Source organism: Hemibagrus wyckioides, linkage group LG08, assembly GCF_019097595.1.
Source record: "Hemibagrus wyckioides isolate EC202008001 linkage group LG08, SWU_Hwy_1.0, whole genome shotgun sequence".
NCBI classification, from domain to species: domain Eukaryota; kingdom Metazoa; phylum Chordata; class Actinopteri; order Siluriformes; family Bagridae; genus Hemibagrus; species Hemibagrus wyckioides.
In genome coordinates, this window is record NC_080717.1 from 27,454,515 (window position 1) to 27,474,375 (window position 19,861).

Here is a 19,861-nt window from a genome sequence, read left to right on the forward strand (position 1 = left end):
CACTAACAATCACACCACCAACACCACTAACAATCCCACCACTAACAATCACACCACCAACACCACTAACAATCCCACCACCAACACCACTAACAATCACACCACCAACACCACTAACAATCACACCACCAACACCACTAACAATCACACCACCAACACCACTAACAATCCCACCACCAACACTACTAACAATAACACCACCAACAATCCCACCACCAACACCACTAACAATAACACCACCACCACCACCAACAATCACACCACCAACACCACCAACAATAACACCACCAACACCACTAACAATCACACCACCAACACCACTAACAATCACACCACCAACACCACTAACAATCCCACCACCAACACTACTAACAATAACACCACCAACAATCCCACCACCAACACCACTAACAATAACACCACCAACACCACTAACAATCACACCACCAACACCACTAACAATCCCACCACCAACACCACTAACAATAACACCACCAACACCACTAACAATAACACCACCAACACCACCAACAATCACACCACCAACACCACTAACAATCACACCACCAACACCACTAACAATCACACCACCAACACCACTAACAATCCCACCACTAACAATCACACCACCAACACCACCAACAATCACACCACCAACACCACTAACAATCACACCACCAACACCACTAACAATCACACCACCAACACCACTAACAATCCCACCACTAACAATCACACCACCAACACCACTAACAATCCCACCACTAACAATCACACCACCAACACCACTAACAATCCCACCACCAACACCACTAACAATAACACCACCAACACCACTAACAATAACACCACCAACACCACCAACAATCACACCACCAACACCACTAACAATCACACCACCAACACCACTAACAATCCCACCACCAACACCACTAACAATCCCACCACCAACACCACTAACAATCACACCACTAACAATCACACCACCAACACCACTAACAATTCCACCACCAACACCACTAACAATAACACCACCAACACCACTAACAATCACACCACCAACACCACTAACAATCACACCACCAACACCACTAACAATCACACCACCAACACCACTAACAATCCCACCACTAACACCACTAACAATCACACCACCAACACCACTAACAATAACACCACCAACACCACTAACAATCACACCACCAACACCACTAACAATAACACCACCAACACCACTAACAATCACACCACCAACACCACTAACAATCACACCACCAACACCACTAACAATCACACCACCAACACCACTAACAATTCCACCACCAACACCACTAACAATCACACCACCAACACCACTAACAATCACACCACCAACACCACTAACAATTCCACCACCAACACCACTAACAATCACACCACTAACAATCACACCACCAACACCACTAACAATTCCACCACCAACACCACTAACAATAACACCACCAACACCACTAACAATCACACCACCAACACCACTAACAATCACACCACCAACACCACTAACAATCACACCACCAACACCACTAACAATCCCACCACTAACAATCACACCACCAACACCACTAACAATCCCACCACTAACAATCCCACCACTAACAATCACACCACCAACACCACTAACAATTCCACCACCAACACCACTAACAATCACACCACCAACACCACTAACAATCACACCACCAACACCACTAACAATTCCACCACCAACACCACTAACAATCACACCACTAACAATCACACCACCAACACCACTAACAATCACATCACTAACAATTCCACCACCAACACCACTAACAATTCCACCACCAACACCACTAACAATTCCACCACTAACAATCACACCACTAACAATCACACCACTAACAATCACACCACCAACACCACTAACAATCATACCACTAACAATTCCACCACCAACACCACTAACAATTCCACCACTAACAATCACACCACTAACAATCACATCACTAACAATTCCACCACCAACACCACTAACAATTCCACCACCAACACCACTAACAATCACACCACTAACAATTCCACCACCAACACCACTAACAATCACACCACTAACAATCACACCACTAACAATCACACCACCAACACCACTAACAATCACACCACCAACACCACTAACAATCACACCACCAACACCACTAACAATTCCACCACCAACACCACTAACAACCACATGAATTCCTGATGTTGTTCATACAGTAGTTCCCTGAAAGTGTCTGGATGTTAATAGTGACCACTTTGAGCGTCATGTGATTCAAACACGACTTACATCTACCTTTTGATGTTTATATAAATTTAGTAGTAAAGTTGTGTATACATTTTTTGGGCCCCTCTGTACACATGACGGTGGCACCAAATGTCTGATCTTAAAAGGTGACAAACTCTAAAAAAAAATTAAATAAATAAAAAAACTGTAATTGTCCCATTTTTTCCTCTTTGCATGCGTGTTCGCTTTCTGATAAATGTCTGGTGAAATTATCCATGCCTTTATTTATTTATTAAAGTTGAATATGTTTCTGCGAGACTTGTTTTCGGAGGGAAGGTGAACATTTTCTTCACATGCTGAGTGTTAATCTGACTCACTGTGTGAACTTTTATCCAATTATCTTTGCCCTTTCTTGCAGGGTGACATTAATTCTGTGCTATTTTATTTGCAGTGAAGTTACACGTTGTATCCAATTCACTGTACTGTACTGGTGCACAAGCTATTTTACTAACGTTTAGGTTATTTTTTGTACATTTAACGTGTAATCAAAATATTAAAACGATTATATTGCTGCTACTTCACATCAATCTCAAATCATTACAGTATATCTCAGCCCCCGGAATCACCACAGCCCTAAGCTGTTTAAAATATTCATTTGGACTGCCGTGCTAAATAAAATTCGCTGAAATAATAATGATTATTACTACATAAGTAAGTAAATCCTGAAGTCTTTAATACTTTTCTATTAAATGTTTGATTCCTACAATTACTATTTCAACGTGAGCAATAGTCAAAGCATGTCCTGGCCAAGAAAACCACTTCCATTTCTATTTACCTAAAAATCACTACAGGAGGCGGCGACTCAAAATGCTAATTAATTTGCATGTTCTTTACAGCCAACACTTTTCATTTGAACCTTAGGTTCAACTCTCTTCAGGTGATAACCGTATATGTCTCTCCTTTCTTCTCTCTTTCGCGCTCTCTTTCTATCTGAGGCAGGATGACTAATAGCTCGTCCCCCTTTGTGGGTGAATCTCCCCCTACCTCCTGTGATATTTGACGTAAGTGGACGGATTTCTGTCCTCTGCTGGTCCCCGAGTGTCCTCCAGGTCCAGAGAAGCATTCTCACGCCTCAGTCTCTCTCGGTGGCTGTGTCGGTGTCCTCCGCTGTTCGTCGGGCCGTCACTGTAACCTTTTCTCTTCGCCTTCAGACGCAGTTTGTTCCTGTAGTGCTCAATGTCAGACTTCTGTTTCAGGCCCATGTTCACCTGCAAACACACACACACACACAAACACACACAGACACACACTCTTTTAACCTTCTGTCTGACTAAAGCAAGCAGGGTTTGTGCCATAACACCATGATACAAAGCAAAATTTAAATCATGTCATCAGCTCTGTTAGATGCCTTAATCACCAAAACATATTGATTTTATATCACTACTACTACTAAATCTATTTTAAAGGTGGCATTTGTCATTTTTAGAGCCCTCTGCTGCCTGCATGATGAACTGCACCTACAGCCAAAACATTAACCAGCCTAAAACTGTACTCAAACAAACTAAATATGGCTGTAGTATTGCTTGAACTCAGCTAAAGGTGGTGCAAAAAAAAAAAAAAGTATGAAAAAGTTACAATGAAATTGTAAGGAAAAAGTCACCATTTCTAAGATATCTATGAAATTATCTATGTGATTATAATGTCTAGAAAAACACTTTCAAACATTACAAACAGCCCCTTTAATATTGTTTAAAGATACATGTATGAGTAGAAAGGTGACTTTTGGTGACTTTTATATTACCTGATGTTAGATTTACACACACATTATCTACATTTAGATAATATAGATAATATAAATGTATATGTATATGCTTGTTAATCTCAAAAAAAATAAAAAATAACCTGAATGTTCATTCATTTCATAGTTAATTTAGTCAATTAATTCATTCATTTAAAAAAATAATTAGCATGAGATTACAAATTAGTCAAGATTCAAATTTTTACGTCAAATTATTTGACACTATTTTATTTGAATAGTAATAAATAAGTCATTCTTTGACCTTGTTGAAACAAAATGAAAAGCCTCATTTAATTCACCATTTGACCGCGAATGCTAACAATATTGAGCTACTAAGCAATTTGAGACGTGTGTGTATTGTAAGGAAACGCCAGCAATAATGCCTGTTATACAGGACACATGTAGAATATTTGGGTCATCATCAGGAAGTCTGTTCTTTACAGTGAAAGCAGGCTTACCTCTCCGTTCAGCGTGACAGAGTCTTGGCTGTGATTTGAGGAGTCTGGGTATGAGTAGTTGAGTGGAGCAGCCATGGGCTTAATGCTGATGAGCCTCAGGGAGCCAGTCAGAGAGTCGTAATGCTCTGTGGGAGCAAAAGACGAGTCTTAACAACCAAAACCAAGCAGCATGACAAAAAAAAAAATGAAAAAACAGAGCTGCACATTTCCATTCCTGGGAATCTCCCTTCCCAAGCACATGTTCTTCATTCATTCAAATAAATAAGTCATCAGTGATCTATATACATTCGTATCGCAAAGAAGTTGTGAGAAACATGCCAAATAATGCCAAATTAAGGCCACTAGCAAAGTTATGCTAGAGATAATCAACATTATATATGGTATCACAAGGAAGTTTCTAGAAAATCAATTTTAGTTTTTAGCTACATCATGAGAAAGGGTGTGTGACTAGCTTGCTAGCATAGTCGTAGAATTTTGTGTTGGCTGAGAACACTGTGGTGTGGCTGTGGCACAGAGAGGTTTCTAGAAACGAGAATGTATTATTTACATCATAAGAGAACTAAACAGGATTATCGTGCTAGTTAATTAGCTAAAGAGCAGATTTAGCTCTCCATAGGAGCTCAGCAAAAGATACAGGTAACGTAGCACGCTTTATTACACTTGGGACGATGAACCTGTATGTACTGCACCTGAGGAAAGTTCTAGAAAATGAGAATCGATGAGATAATGTGTTACTAACCTGTATGTATGCTAATTTGAGGCACTTGACATTAAACAAACAAGAACCTTTGCCTTAGCTACATCTGAGTAGCCTGCTAGCTCGCTAATAGTAGCTGCTAATTCGCCTCTCTGAAAGCTGGAAAGGGAGGTGACACTTCATCTCTTACTCTGGTGCTCGTTAAACTAAACGTTTACTTTTCTGGCAACTTTCTTTGTACACAGAGAAACAACAAAGTTAGCTATGTGTAATATATTGCTAGCAGTTATATTTGTTTAGCATTCGCATGTCAGCACATAGCTATATATATATTTACTATCTGAAGCCAATAATAAGCAGATAAGCTAGCGGGCTAATCATACTTCTCACAGTTAGCAAATTAAAGCATTACTTTTTACTTACATGCTAGGGATATTTTATTCATCCCAATGGGAAATTTACGATTTACGATGGGAAGTAAAGCATATATTTTGGCTCGATATTAAATATATCTCAATGTCTCAAACCTAACAGTTGACAACCTATTGAATAATGTAGTATTAGCTTGTTTAAATGCATTCTGCACAGTTTAATGGCTGAAAGAGTCCAGATATAAGCCAGACCTCTAAGCAAAACCGAGTGCTCTTGAGGTGAAGTGAAGCTAAGGTGAAATGAAGCGAGAGGAGCTTGGCTTTCTTCATCATGACTTGTTCAACACAGCAGCAAAACAATGTCCAAACCCCATTATCCCCTGATAGAGGGGAGGGTATATCACAGTGGACGCTAATACGTCCTTACACACAATTTACCCTTCTCCTCTACACAGTGTTGTTCACTAACTCTGTTTCGGAGGCATCTCTTGGCAGCTGAGTTTGTTGGCACTCGTTCTGATTGCCATTTAAGTACATTGTGCGTGACACGTTTATACTGTATATGTGTTATTTATTTGTACTGTGGCCTGGATAGAAAATGACACTGACAATAAATGCATCAATAACCATTTTGCCTTGTACCCTGTGTTACTATAGAAACAGCAACGTATTAAAACGAGCGCATTTATACAATATAAACCTGTGATTTACCTGTCAGAGAACAATCCAGTTTATCTCAGGTCTTCCATTCACAGTATACACACCGTCAGTCTCTCCAGGATTTTGCCTTCTCAGAAATTTAGGCAAAATCTAGCGTTTATTTCCAAATGTCCACAGATTTTGCCCAGTTTTGGACCGAGACGTTTCATGTAACATCAACATCAAGCACATTCTGCCAAAGCCCTCTTCGATTCACCTGCATCCAGTGTTTAAAAGAGGAATCATGTGCTTGTGATTTTGCCAATTCAAGTAGCTAACAAAAAAACGGACAAACATTTCTGCAGGATGCATCGCAAACTTTAAAAACAGCTACTGCAATAATATTAAGCATTTTTTTGCTCCACCAATCATAAAAAAACTCTGGAGAGACTGAATGGTCAACGGTTCTTTATACACCTGTACACCAATCAGCCATAACACTGTGAGCAGTGAGAGGTGAAGTGAATAAGACGGATGATCTCCTCATCATGGCACCTGTTAGTGGGTGGGATATATTAGCCAGCAAGTGACCATTTTGTCCTCAAAGTTGATGTGTTAGAAGCAGGAAAAATGGACAAGCGTAAGGATTTGAGCGAGTTTGATGAAGGGACGAATTGTGATGGCTAGACCACTGGATCAGAGCATCTCCACAACTGCAGCTCTTGTGGGGTATTCCCGGTCTGCAGTGGTCAGTATCTATCAATAATATCCTTTAAGTCCTGTAAGCTTTGAAGTGGCGCCCATGGAGGCCAACTTATAGGACTGAAAAGGATCTGCTGCTAACATCTCAGTGCCAGATACCAAAGCACACCTTCAGGGATCTAGTGCAGTCCATGCGTCGATGGGTCAGGGCTGTTTTGGCAGCAAAAGGGCAGCCAACACAATATTAGGTCATAATGTTAAGGCTGGTTGATGTATAATTATTTATAATAATTACTTTTCACCTAGAAGGGAACTGGTGTCATTTTGGATCTTCTTGTCATCATCTTGGAGAGAGGATTTTTTTTTTTTGCCACTTATTATAATTATATACATCAGTATTCCTGTGAAGCTGCTGTGTGACAATGTCTATTTTTGTTATTATGTCACAATCAGTTGAATTGAAATGTTAGGTGTATAATAGTGGGTGGTCATTCTGGAAGTGAGATGCTTGACGTCAACCACTGTGATGAAAGCAGGACATTGTTATCATTCTCGCTGTCTCACAGATCCAAACTCTCGATATAATTATAATACGTGTGAATGTGTCTCTCACCGGTCCTCGCGTGCGCCTCCTCCTTTGCGGTTTTCTGGCCGGTATTTCTGTGCGCCGACGAGCTCCTGCCCGTGTTCAGTTTCGCAGAGCCGTTGCTTGAAACCGAGCCGTCCTCGCTCGGCACTTTGCTGCGGGTAACCATGGAAACAGAGGCAGCGATAAGCGGGCAGCGGGTGTTAAGATGCAGTTTTAGTGACAGGTTGGCACACCCTCCAGCCCTGCTGGTAACCTGGGTAAAGTCGACTTGCGTCACAAAAACTCCTCCGCCAGTGGCGTTAAAAAGGAGCCGCAACAGCAGGACGCCGCGGAGGCGACCCTGTTCCTGTCTGGGTATTTTAGTAGCAGCGATTTGACCCTTTGATCTAAATGACTGGTGTGGACACAGCAAAACGATCTCGTCTGCATTAACTGTGAATCTTAAAAATAAAAAAATAAAACCTTTTTTGTATTTGTGTTTTAAAATAGAGCAGAGGAAACGGTGTCTAAAAGCTCTCTGGGAAGGGGAAATGATTTTCTCACGCATTACCATGATTCAGGAGAAGCAGTTTTTAATTGCCGCAGGGTGAGATGGGATTAGTCGAACTAATTGCTGAAGTTGAAAAGCTCTAGGGAATAAAAAATTAAGCACAGCGGAATAAATCTGCTAATCGCTCGGGCATATTTGTGCCAACAATCTGCCAAGCACGGTGCACCCGTTCTGCCGGACACACACACTCACACACACATACACACACACACACATTTGCATTAATACACACACTGTGAAAAAAGCAGGCAGACAGGGTGGTGGGCGTGAACACACACTTTCACATCTCTGCAGGAGCCCTAAGGCACTCTGAATCATATATGAGTCTGTAGCTAGAAGCATCTCTCTCTCTCTCTCTCTCTCTGTATTTTTTCTCTGTCACTTTCTACCCACATCCTGTTCTTATGTGTATTCCGCTTTTTTTGTCTCTCCCAAGATATTCTCTTTTCTCCTCTGTAATCGTTTCGCATGGGAAGTTGGGAGGGGTGACAGCAGACAGCACATTCTCCTACTGCTGGTCAGAATGCAGGGCATGTACAGAAATAAAACAGAAAAAAAAGAAAGACGGAGGGGAGAGAAAAAGAAAAGAAAAAAAGCAGTGCTTGGAATTGGTGGTATAGACATGGTAGGAAAAATACTCTATGTTCTCGCCGAAACAACCAAAAAACAATAGAGAGCGATAACAATAGAGAGTTTTAAGAGTGCCAAATTAAAAGGAAGAAAGAAAGAAACAAAAGAAAGAAAGAAAGAAAGAAAGAAAGAAAGAAAGAAAGAAAGAAAGAAAGAAAGAAAGAAAGACGTCATACATAAGCAAAAAAAAAAAAATCTCACATGATCTCATACGCAGATGTACTTGGAAAATAAAACCATATTTTCCTTTTGCTTGTGATAAATTAATTGATGTTAATTGAAGATTTTTAGAGCACTTTTTTTTCATATTAAATGATCATGCTTTATTAGGATGCCGAATATTCCAGAATACTTGGTTGCTATGGATACTGAATTTGAGTGTTATCTTAAACTCTCAGTATTTTTTTTGTGATGAATGGATTAAACACTGCTTAAACTCCAGCTGAAGTCAAACACCAGGGCAGAGAGAGGGTTAAATCCTGTACAACAATCAGTTTGGTTTATGAGATTGCCCTGAGATAAAGTTACATCAACAAATGAAAAAAAAATGTTAATATATATATAAATGTATATGTAGTGTATGTATGTATCTACCTTCTACAATATCCACATGGAATATGAAATATCATTAAATTATGTAACATTACAGCAACAGTGCTAAATGGAAGACGTATTAGCTATGTTTATTAGCCACATTTGTTCAATATGAGTTTTAACTTGTTTAAGGAATCTTCAAGAATATTGTCTAGTCTGCGTTTAAAACATTTGCGGTGGAGAAACATACAGTATGGACAGAGTAAAAATGGTAAAAAAAGGTGGATGACTAGTATTTTTTAGCTCCGTCCACTCCCATGTTACTGGATGGACACCATGCACAAAATTTCCTGTTCACAAAATATTTTTCTTAAAAGTTCAGCTAGCACTGATACTGACAACACTGGAAAAGATTTTTCAATCTTAAAGAATGTGTTGTATTTGATTCTAAAAATAAAAAGGCGTGGTCAATGTGATGGTTGACAGTTTCGAGCCTGACAGAGCAAGGATGTATTTTCTAACATGCACCTACAGTAAATCTCTTTGTTTTGCCTAAAATCAGGAAGTTCTTTCCGGTTTTCCTCGTCTGTTGCTGGTGTTTATGTTAAGCTAGCTGATATTAGACCTAGAAAAATTAAGCTAGCGCTAGCTAACAACTCTTTACTATTTGACTTTGATTGGCTAAGCAAAAACTTGACGTAGCTTGGTGATGTTACCTTGCTTCTTGCTCATTTTTAATGAACTCCGCTTCCAGAACGAACGGAGATGAAAAATGACGCACTAAACCGCTATTAATTAGCACAGGTAGCTTCAGAGCTACACTAGAGGAACATCATGGGGGTGTGATTTTTATTTGCTCAGAAATAGGTTTGGATTAAAATGTTACCTGCTGATTTTCAGTCGCTACTGAGATTTACTTGCGATCATTTTGATTAGCTCGACAGATTAGTGGATGTCAGCGAACTGTAACTTGGTTCAGATGTGACTCAAATAATGGGGCAAGTGTACTGTAGGTGATATTACTTTGCATAAATTTTCAGTATTACTGTAAAAAAAAATCTAATGCCTTCCTCTCAGACCAGCTAGTAAGATGCTTCTTCTGACACGTGATATGATGAAGATTCTGCCTGTGTTCTATAAAAAAAACGTAGATATAACACTGTGACCTTGAAGTAAACTAGCGGTTGCCGACTTGCAGATAGTCTTCTGGGTTTTGGATCAGACACAACACACACACACACACACACACACATGCAGGCGCACAGTATTTTGTTACCAATAAATTCTCTCCTTTTTAGCACCAGGAGCGGAGGAGAAACCTTTTTTCTTTGTGTAGTTAAATGTGAACCACACTGAAGCGCGTTCAGAATCCCAGAAGGAGGAAGCACAATAAGCTGTGATGCATTAAGGAGGAAATTATAGTTGAGGAAATAAGTGGTTCCCAACCCGCTGATGTCCTTAAATGTCTGTGATTCCAGTGCACCGTGGAAAGATGTTTTTCAACTGACTTCTAAATATATCAAATGCATGACAGAGAAGCTCTTCGTCTATTTAGCTTTCTTCCTCTGGACTGTTTTAGACCCATTTTCTCTGGCGTCATACTTTGAATACACCATTATACGCCGTTAATGATAGAGCTGAAGTGTTTGCTTCAGGTGAGCTGCTTTTACAATCACAAACACTGAGCATCGCTACAGTCAGAGATTAAGGCAACAGACAGGAATGCAGAAACAGCACTTTCTGACCCCACAGTAAAACACACTGACCTGCGGTGGATCTCTGTAGACTGAGGTCTTTTGGAGGCCGTGCCGTCCTGTAGGACGCCTTTGTCCTGTGTGAGCGGAGCGTCGCGTACCGGGAGAGACAGGACAAGGGTCTCTTTAGTGACCGCAAGCGTCTCCTCACCCTGTTGACCCATGTGCTGCTTAGCATAGTCAAAACCCTGTACAGGCTGGAGAGGAGAGGAGAGAACAGGAGAGGAGAGGAGAGAACAGGAGAGGAGAGGAGAGAACAGGAGAGGAGAGGAGAGAACAGGAGAGGAGAGGAGAGGAGAGGAGAGGAGAGGAGAGAACAGGAGAGGAGAGGAGAGAACAGGAGAGGAGAGGAGAGGAGAGGAGAGGAGAGGAGAGGAGAGGAGAGAACAGGAGAGGAGAGGAGAGGAGAGAACAGGAGAGGAGAGGAGAGAACAGGAGAGGAGAGGAGAGGAGAGAACAGGAGAGGAGAGGAGAGGAGAGGAGAGAAGAGATATAATAAGCAATTTAGAGCTCTGGTCTTCAGCACTGCACTGTTAGCTGCACTGATTTATTAATACACTTAGACTATTCTGCGAGTCGCTGTATTTCACTGAGCTCGTATGTGACGTTTATCCTCGCCATGAGCTATTTAATGCGGAAACGCTACAGAAGCTCGTGGATCTTCTCTCTTTAAGATGAATTATGGATCGCTCTCCAGCTGAGGCAGCATACAGACACCAGTGCATCACTCGGTTGTTAAGAAGATGCCTCAGTGTGTTGGAGATCGTCACTGTGAGGATGCAGCAGGGGAAAATATAAACACTCGACACTCGACAGCATTTAATAATGCAGGACTTTTTGCACTTTTATTGTGCAGCCTGCTGTCACACATATTTGAAGCAGGAATCAATAAAGTCCCGTCTTCTGCACTTCTCTGGACTATAAATGCTAAGACAGCTCTAAATTTAGCTAGCAGGGAGTCCACAGAGACGGATCTCTCCGTTACACTCGGACTTCTGCTAGGCGCTGACCTTGAGACGAACGTGTCCCCTTCTTTAATAATGCACTTCACATGTTCTGTAATTCGCTCAGGGGAAATCTGTTCACTTTACACACGAGAAGAATGAGCTGATGAGAAATGTGCCATGATAATCTGTATATAAAATGTGACTCTTAATTTGAAGGTTTATTCAGTCTTCATAAAAGATAGGCCAAAAATTGGATCAATGAGGCTGTGTCAATGAGGTGATTGATTTTTTTGAGCATGACTATTGTCATGAGGCGAGTCAACAAGCATGTGGAATTTTTCAGCTCGTTATATTTACGAAAAAAGCACACTGATCCATATTAGCAATAAATAAGGCACCTATGGTGATCTCACATTAAAATTCTAATTTTATTCACATGCACAATCAGAAACAGTACGGCGTTCAGTGAAATGCTTTTTACGTGAAATGAGAATAGAGTCTAAAAAGGAGGTTTTAAAAGTAGAATAAAAATAAAATAAACATAGATAAAATAATATAAAATGGAATCTGCTATATACAAAATAAAATAAAATGGAATTAGCTGTATATAAAATAAAATTAAAATAAAATAAAAAATATCAAATAAAATAAAATAATAATAATAAAATAAAATAAAATTTGTACAGACCAGAGGTAGAATAAAGGGACAAAATATATATATATTTTTTTAAAAAATGCAATAATTGATGATATATGGTGATATGAATACAGAATTACTGTTTATGACTAAAATGCATTAAAAAAATGCAAAGTGTGCTGTGCAAAGTTCTAACTCTTCTAACTCTTGATCAGTTAGATTAACTCGGTGATCTACCGAGTAATAACGGATACATGTCCAGGTTATTTTAGATCGCTTCAAGAACTTTGTTAATACATTGAAATAGAGAGATAAATGTGTGTGTGTGTGTGTGTGTGTGTGGGCTTGAGAGAGAGAGAGTGAGAATCCACAAAAGAAGCTCTAAAGTCTGTGTTCATCTTAAGCAGGTGAAGAGTGTCTCGCTGTGTTCTCCTGGTTTCACCTCACTGGCTCCTTTATGTATATTTTTAAGCTAAAGTGTCTAAAGAGGCGAGACCGGAACGCCACATTAACTACAGAATCAAAAGAAAATACACGTCAGCAGCTAATCATTTCCCTGAAAGCAAGTCTTAATAAGATTGAGGTAATAAGGGTTTCTGATTGTAGGGGGAAAAAGCCACGGCTGCGAGGAGAATAACTAGGAGATTAAGAATGAAGTGTGCATTTTATCATCAGCTAATAAAAAATCAACTCAGAAATCTGTGCTGCTGGGTGACACTGGGTGCAAGAAAGCAGGCTGTCTTTAAAAAAAAAAAATACATATACTACAGAGCAGCTGAATAATCGTTTCTTTTTTTATTTAAAGAAAATTGATCATTTTCTATAACAATAACAATAACTCTAACGATAGCTCTGGCTGAGGGGTTTATATTAATGCCATTGTTCTAATACGTTACTGTTTCCATAGAAACAACATGCATGGTGGGCACATACAGGGATTAAAAAAAATATCCGTTAATATGAAGAGATGGTTAACGTTTATGGAAGGAGTCTCCAGTGCCAGGGCTTCATAACACTCGTAACTTTATGCTTTTCACCACAGAAGAGTCTTCGAGATGAAGATGAAAGATGATATTCTAATTTCTCTGTAAACTGATCTGAAAGCCTCAAGACAGAGAAAAATGAGAAGCTGGTGTGAAAATTTCACACCATGTTATAACACAAACTGTAACAGCAACCAGCATTAAAATGGATAAAATAGTATGAAGTGATAGTCTTTAGTTCCCAAAAAATGACAGCAAAATTCGCCGTTATAGAAAAATGTGGCACCTCGATGTTTAGTGTTGGACGATTGATCGGAAGGTTGTGAGTTTGAATCCCAGGTCCACCAAACTGCCACTGCTGGGCCCCTGAGCAAGGCCCTTAACCCTCAGTTGCTCAGTTGTATTTAAAAAATGAGCTGAATGTAAGTCTTTTTTGTTTTATATATATATTTTGTCCCTTTATTTTACCTCTGATCTGTACAAATTCAATTTTATTTTATTTTATTTTATATTCAGCTAATTCCATTTTATTTTATTTTATTTTGTGTATAGTTAATTCCATTTTACTTTTTTATTATATTTTGTGTATAGTTAATTTCATTTCATTTTATTTTATTTTGTTTTGTGTAAATTGCTCTAGATAAGGGCATCTTACCAATTTAATCGATTACTGAATTCAATCAATATAATTTAATCGATATATTTTACCAAAAAAGTGTATTTATATCAAGAGAATCACTAGTAAAGAAGTATTTCTGGCATGGCTCGGGTAGCATCAACAGCAAACTATAACATTATATTATTATTAGTATTATAACAACAGTATTATAAATACCGCAAACTGCCCTAAATCATTTTGTCATACTTCAGAAAGGAAGTAGACGCATTTCCATTTCATTCTCACAGTAACCCTTGTTGTTATGTAAAGAAAGAAAGAATATAAATAAATAAATAAATATGGTAAGTAAATAAATAAATAAATAAATAAATAAATAAATAATTTAATAATAATAACATTATAGTTCATTGTAAAATAATTCATTAATAATAATAAAAATAAATAAATAAATAAATAATAATAATAAGTTATCATTATTTGGATGGTTACATGGTATTGTATCAGGCAAAACTGCAGCATTTGGGATTTTAAACACCTCACTGCTGTCACTGTGGAGCTGAGAAACAAGGTCAAAAACACGCTCTGGTGAAGGCTAGCAGATAATTAACACATGTTGTGCTTTGCACATGTACGAAGATGAACTCTAATCTCTAACTGGACACCTACAAAGTGAACTAACAAGAAAAGGGCGAATAATTTGCACTGTGTTTAAAACCCCAGTGTCATACTACAGTATAGAGACACGGATATACCGTATATCAATCAACGGAGCCACAGTTCAGCGGAAACTTTTGACGATTCATTTGTGAAATGTGCTTAAAGCATATGAAACCATATTAATGCAAGCACAACTAATTGAATCGCAGTAACTGCCTCCAGGGTTAATTGTAGCTCTTGGCTTCGCGCTTGAGCCGGGTCCAAGAGCCACACCGGAGCTTGGCTTATTTCTAATTTCACCCTCAGGACGCAGGCTCGCGCTGGTCCATCACCATGATGGATGACCTTTCTCTTTACAGCTATCGATCTCCTACAAGCACCAGCGGAAAGAGAAAACCAGATCACGGGCATGCAGCCGAACACCATGCACACACGACACTACAGGAAGCAGTACCTGATGGTGGTAACTCCCGTCTCTCCGGTATGAGGTCTGGACAAAAGGAGGATTAAACACAAGAAAAAAGGAGGATTTTAAACAGGAGCACCAGGATTAATCACATGGACATGATGCTTGTGTGCATTCAGTAAAAACAACATAGTGTGGATTGTGAAATGGTGAAATGTGTTACTGGGTCATTCTACAAATCGTAGCAGCTTTTCAAAATACACCTGAAGGTCAGAACTGACAGGTTTACTCATAATAACAACACAATAATGGACAAAGTGCTGGCCTTTACTAACACATAGGCAGCAGCTGCTTTAGTTTCAGCATCACAGACTATTTAAAAACTCTTATAGTTTCGTTATCAAACCACAAAACTAAGTCTGAGTTCTAAACTGTTGATGTTCTGCAGTAAATAGATCTGAATGAAAATAGGTTATGTAATATTACTCCTTTTGCCGGATTTTTTTTTTTTTCGAGGATATTTTTGAGGAAATAATCGCTGCATTGTTCCCCACTAAAAGTTCAAATTAATGCTTTATATTTACTTTTTGTTCAATCTTTTCACACAATGCCATCTTTCATTTTCATTTTTTAATCTGAACCGTCTATAAACTTATTAAGTATATTTCAGATGAATGTATTAAATAAATATCTAGCTACATTTTTTTTTACACTTAGCATGCTAACTATTCATTCTAAACAATCACCTGGCATAGCTGCTAATCGACCGGCACAGCACCAGTAAACTAGCTAGCTAGCACTGACAACAATCAGGGCATGTGCTGTGGATGGGATGAAATTAGTCACTCTCTAGTGTTTTTTTTAATGTGTATATACATGTTAGTCAACGTTTTTGAAGGAGGAATGGGTTCCTAATCCAGGGCTGCAGCGCTGGATTTTTAAAATTCATCCACACACACACACACACACACACACACACACCTTACAGTCTTTTCTGAGCTTGTTGCCGGACAACAGACATTCAGCAGATTTCGAATAGTGAGAATCTTTGAAATGCTGGCTACAGTCTTGTAAAATATTCACTCTTATTCCAGTAAATGGGACAATTTTACTTTTATATATATTTATTTATTTTCTGTATTTTAAGAGATACTGCGCACTGTAAATCGAACATAGTCACCTTTTAACTATACCCTGATTTGTGTCATTAATTTGCAATGGCTTCCATGATTTCACTCATGAAATAGAGCAACAAATAAAAAAATAAAAAAAACCCTCTTCTTCCACCAAACAAAGCTATCTAAAATATGCATAGATAAACCTACAGTGCTGGGAAACAAAGAGTTCCTTTCTGCTCTTTACTTTTGGGTGTTTTGCTATTTTAGTTAATTAGCCTCAGAAACGGTGAGCAGAGACTGCAAGCTGGTACAATGTGGGTGCAAACATGATTATTCATGATTATTCACTTGCAGCGTCACCGAAGTGTGTCAGTTACTGGATAGAGAAGAAAACATGAAAACATCCCGACATTATATCAGAAGAAACGGAGGAATGATTCGGAATGAGCTTAGCAAATAACTTGTGCCATAGGGATATTTATAGCTATTCATTTGTGACCATATTTAGTTTGTAGAGAACGCCTACTGCTTTCTTGAGACACGTAGTAAAGTCTACATAATAATAAAAAAATATTTCATGTCAGTGTCTTATTATTGCAAGAAAGTAATCTTATTATATAGAGACAACATTTTTAAAATCTTTAAAGAACCAAAGTTGGACTCATTTTACAATATGGCTTACATGGTTGCTTTTCCTGTAGCATCACAATGTTTACACGCAACAGCAAGACATTTTCTAGACAAGACATAATGAGATGTTCGAGTCCTATTTCACTTTGACTTCGAGCATCCGAAAGCAGTCCGGTGGCTGGGGGATAAAAATGGGCTGTGATCCAAATCTGGGTGGGAGTGGCCTACTCTCATTCAACCATCAATCACAGCAACACTAGCCAATCATGGGGGTCTGTGAGGTCAAGTATGTGGAAGAGGGTGAATAGCGTTTTCCTCCTGTGACGCAACACAGAGTAAGAGTGTATTAGTCTTTGTCCTCCTTGGTCGGTAACCATGACAACAAAGAGCTGGCTGGTAAGTGGACTTGGCAGTACAGAAAACAGGCAAAAAAAAAAACCTGGCAATACTTATTCTGAAATTTGTCTGTGGTGACATGGTGACATAAACAAAGGTACCTAAAGGTTCTGGTTGCCGTATGACATGGAGAAGGTGTGGTGTGGGTACCTTGGTGCGTGGGTGGAACCCACGAAACGCACTGCTCTTGAAGACGTTGCGATTCCTCCTGCATATGATAGCAACTGCCATGACAATCACAACCATCACCAGTGACACCGGCGTCAGAACAGCCAGGATCCAGAGGTTACTGGGGACACTCTTTACCACGGCTGTTCATGAGAACACACACACACACACACACACACACACAGATTGACAGAGTGATTAAAAATAAATCCACTACTTTATAAGCGGCAAAACATCCATCTTTCTCTCTCTATCTCACACACACACACACACAGTCGTTTAATCCCCCCTCTGTTCGAACTTCTTGTTCCTTGTTAGCTCATAATGAGTGAAAACAAATACAGTTTGTTCTGTAGCTCTCTAGCTGTGGGATTAAACCTTCCTCTGAAGCTGGGTGTGTGTTTGTTGTGTGTTTAGTTACACAAGGCTGGGGATTTGTAAAGATGATAGGTCGAATGCCGTCCCTCTTCAAAAAAAACCCCAAAAAACCTGATATTAGTTTATATAATGTTATTATAACAAACACTTTTGGAAGAAAAAAGTCTATAGTTGTGAACAGCTAAAAGACAAAAAAAAAAAATACAGGACCTGACCTAGAAGTAAAAAACTCCTAACTTGTGTCATCTGTCTTGACCTATGATTTTCTGATACTGGTCCATTATTGCGCTTGCTATGATAATGGCTATGTGTTATACTAGTCACTTCTAGGCACTGTAGTCTATAAATCATTTCTTTCAGCCTAATTGCATTTAGACTAACAGTTAAATAGCGAAATTAAGCTTTAATCAACACTAATTTAAGGCTTTTGTCATTACAGACAGCTAATGAAAGTTAAATCCTCAGCCATTCTCATTAAGGGGAAAATTGACAGTAGATTTTATGCATCATTTGTATTTTTGTATACAGTGTGGTTCATGCCAGCAGTTTCCTTCCTGTTTTAGGACAGAGTGTGAAAAAGGGACTTGGTTGATAGTGAAGTGGTGGACAGAGTTATCTGCCTCCTGCTGCCCCCAAGAAAATAAAAAACGTTGTCATACGCTCTGCTTGAACCTGGACGAAGTAGCCCAGAGTGAGGGCCATGGTCTGAGAGTCCACCATGTTTAGGGTTTTGGCTGCGGATGTGCCAGCTATAGGAGATCCATCCACCTGGATGTAGTAGGTCATCTCTGCTGGGTTCTTAGGACCAGGTAGGCGCCGGATACTAACCATCTACAACACAACACAGGTTCTTGTTGGTTAATCGAGGTTATTGGTTAAGTGAGGTCGAGTCAAGTGAAGACAAGGTCAAAGACAGGTCAAGTAACATTAAATCAGAGTCGGTTCAAGGTCAAGTCAAAGTCAGGTCATTTCCGCTCATAGCTCATAGCTTCAACTCATAATTAAGTCAAAATCAAATTTAAATTTTTCAATGCAATTCAAGTCAAAGTCAATTCATGTTCAAGTTTGGTCAAGTCATATTCAAGTCAAAGTCATATTCACGTCAGGTGAAGACAAATTCATGTCAAAGTCAAGTAAAAATAAAATTCAAGTCAAAGTCAAATTCAAAATCAAGTCAAGTCAGAGTTAAATTCAAGTCAAAGTCAAAGCCAAATTTAAACTCAAGCCAAATTCAAGTCAAGTCAACTCGATTCAATTCAAAGTCAAGTCAAAAAATCAGTCAAGACAAATTTAAAGTCATTTGACTCAAAGTCAAGTCAAATAGGATTTATTATCGTTAATCCTCTCCACAGACATATGTAATCAGGAATAAAATATAGATTGGAAATACACAATAAACAGTAAACAATAAACAACCCAGCATTTGTTGTTTAACCATTGCCATGTCGTATTTGTAACGAATCCAACCTCCTATTACACCATCCTCCTTTCTCTGGCTTCTAGACGAGCTTCGTAGCAGCGCTCACACTCTGTGATTTTAATCCAAAGTTTCAGACACTGCCAGAAGACAGTCACTGAGAGTCTTAGGTCGACGCTGGCACTACATTAGCGCCCGTGAGCACATCTTATTATATGCTCTCAGACCACTGATCTCAATTTCAGATTTTTTTTTAATGATGTGTAATTCTTGAGTGCAAGTATAGTGTAGAGCTGGCTTACAGGAGTGGATACAGTAGATACATGAATACATAAATTCTATTTTATACTATAAACATCTATGGGATTATTATCTTCGATGGGATTAAGACTTATTACTCTGGCTCGTCACGTGAATAAAAATCCATTTAGATGGACAAAAGCATGCATTCATAAGGCTTATATGACAGATTACGTCTACCTGAACTGTGCATCCACCGACGGCGGTGGCTCGTTTGATC

The 19,861-nt window shown here is 39.1% G+C and overlaps 1 protein-coding gene across 4 annotated transcripts in view; it reads right to left on the bottom strand.

Annotated features, from left to right (window-relative positions):
- The window catches only part of kiaa1549la (KIAA1549-like a), a 68,507-nt gene that overhangs the window by 11,058 nt on the left and 37,588 nt on the right, over positions 1 to 19,861 (bottom strand). For all 4 annotated transcript variants that reach the window (XM_058397781.1, XM_058397782.1, XM_058397780.1 and 1 more), the window contains exons 9-16: positions 19,822 to 19,861; positions 18,584 to 18,755; positions 17,529 to 17,689; positions 15,283 to 15,318; positions 10,998 to 11,182; positions 7,542 to 7,669; positions 4,520 to 4,644; positions 3,308 to 3,531 (exon numbers count right to left, since the gene is read on the bottom strand). The exon at positions 19,822 to 19,861 is cut by the window's right edge and continues 112 nt beyond it. In XM_058397781.1, the coding sequence (XP_058253764.1) occupies positions 3,308 to 3,531; positions 4,520 to 4,644; positions 7,542 to 7,669; positions 10,998 to 11,182; positions 15,283 to 15,318; positions 17,529 to 17,689; positions 18,584 to 18,755; positions 19,822 to 19,861 (1,071 nt within the window). The remainder of the gene's footprint in view (positions 1 to 3,307; positions 3,532 to 4,519; positions 4,645 to 7,541; positions 7,670 to 10,997; positions 11,183 to 15,282; positions 15,319 to 17,528; positions 17,690 to 18,583; positions 18,756 to 19,821) is intronic.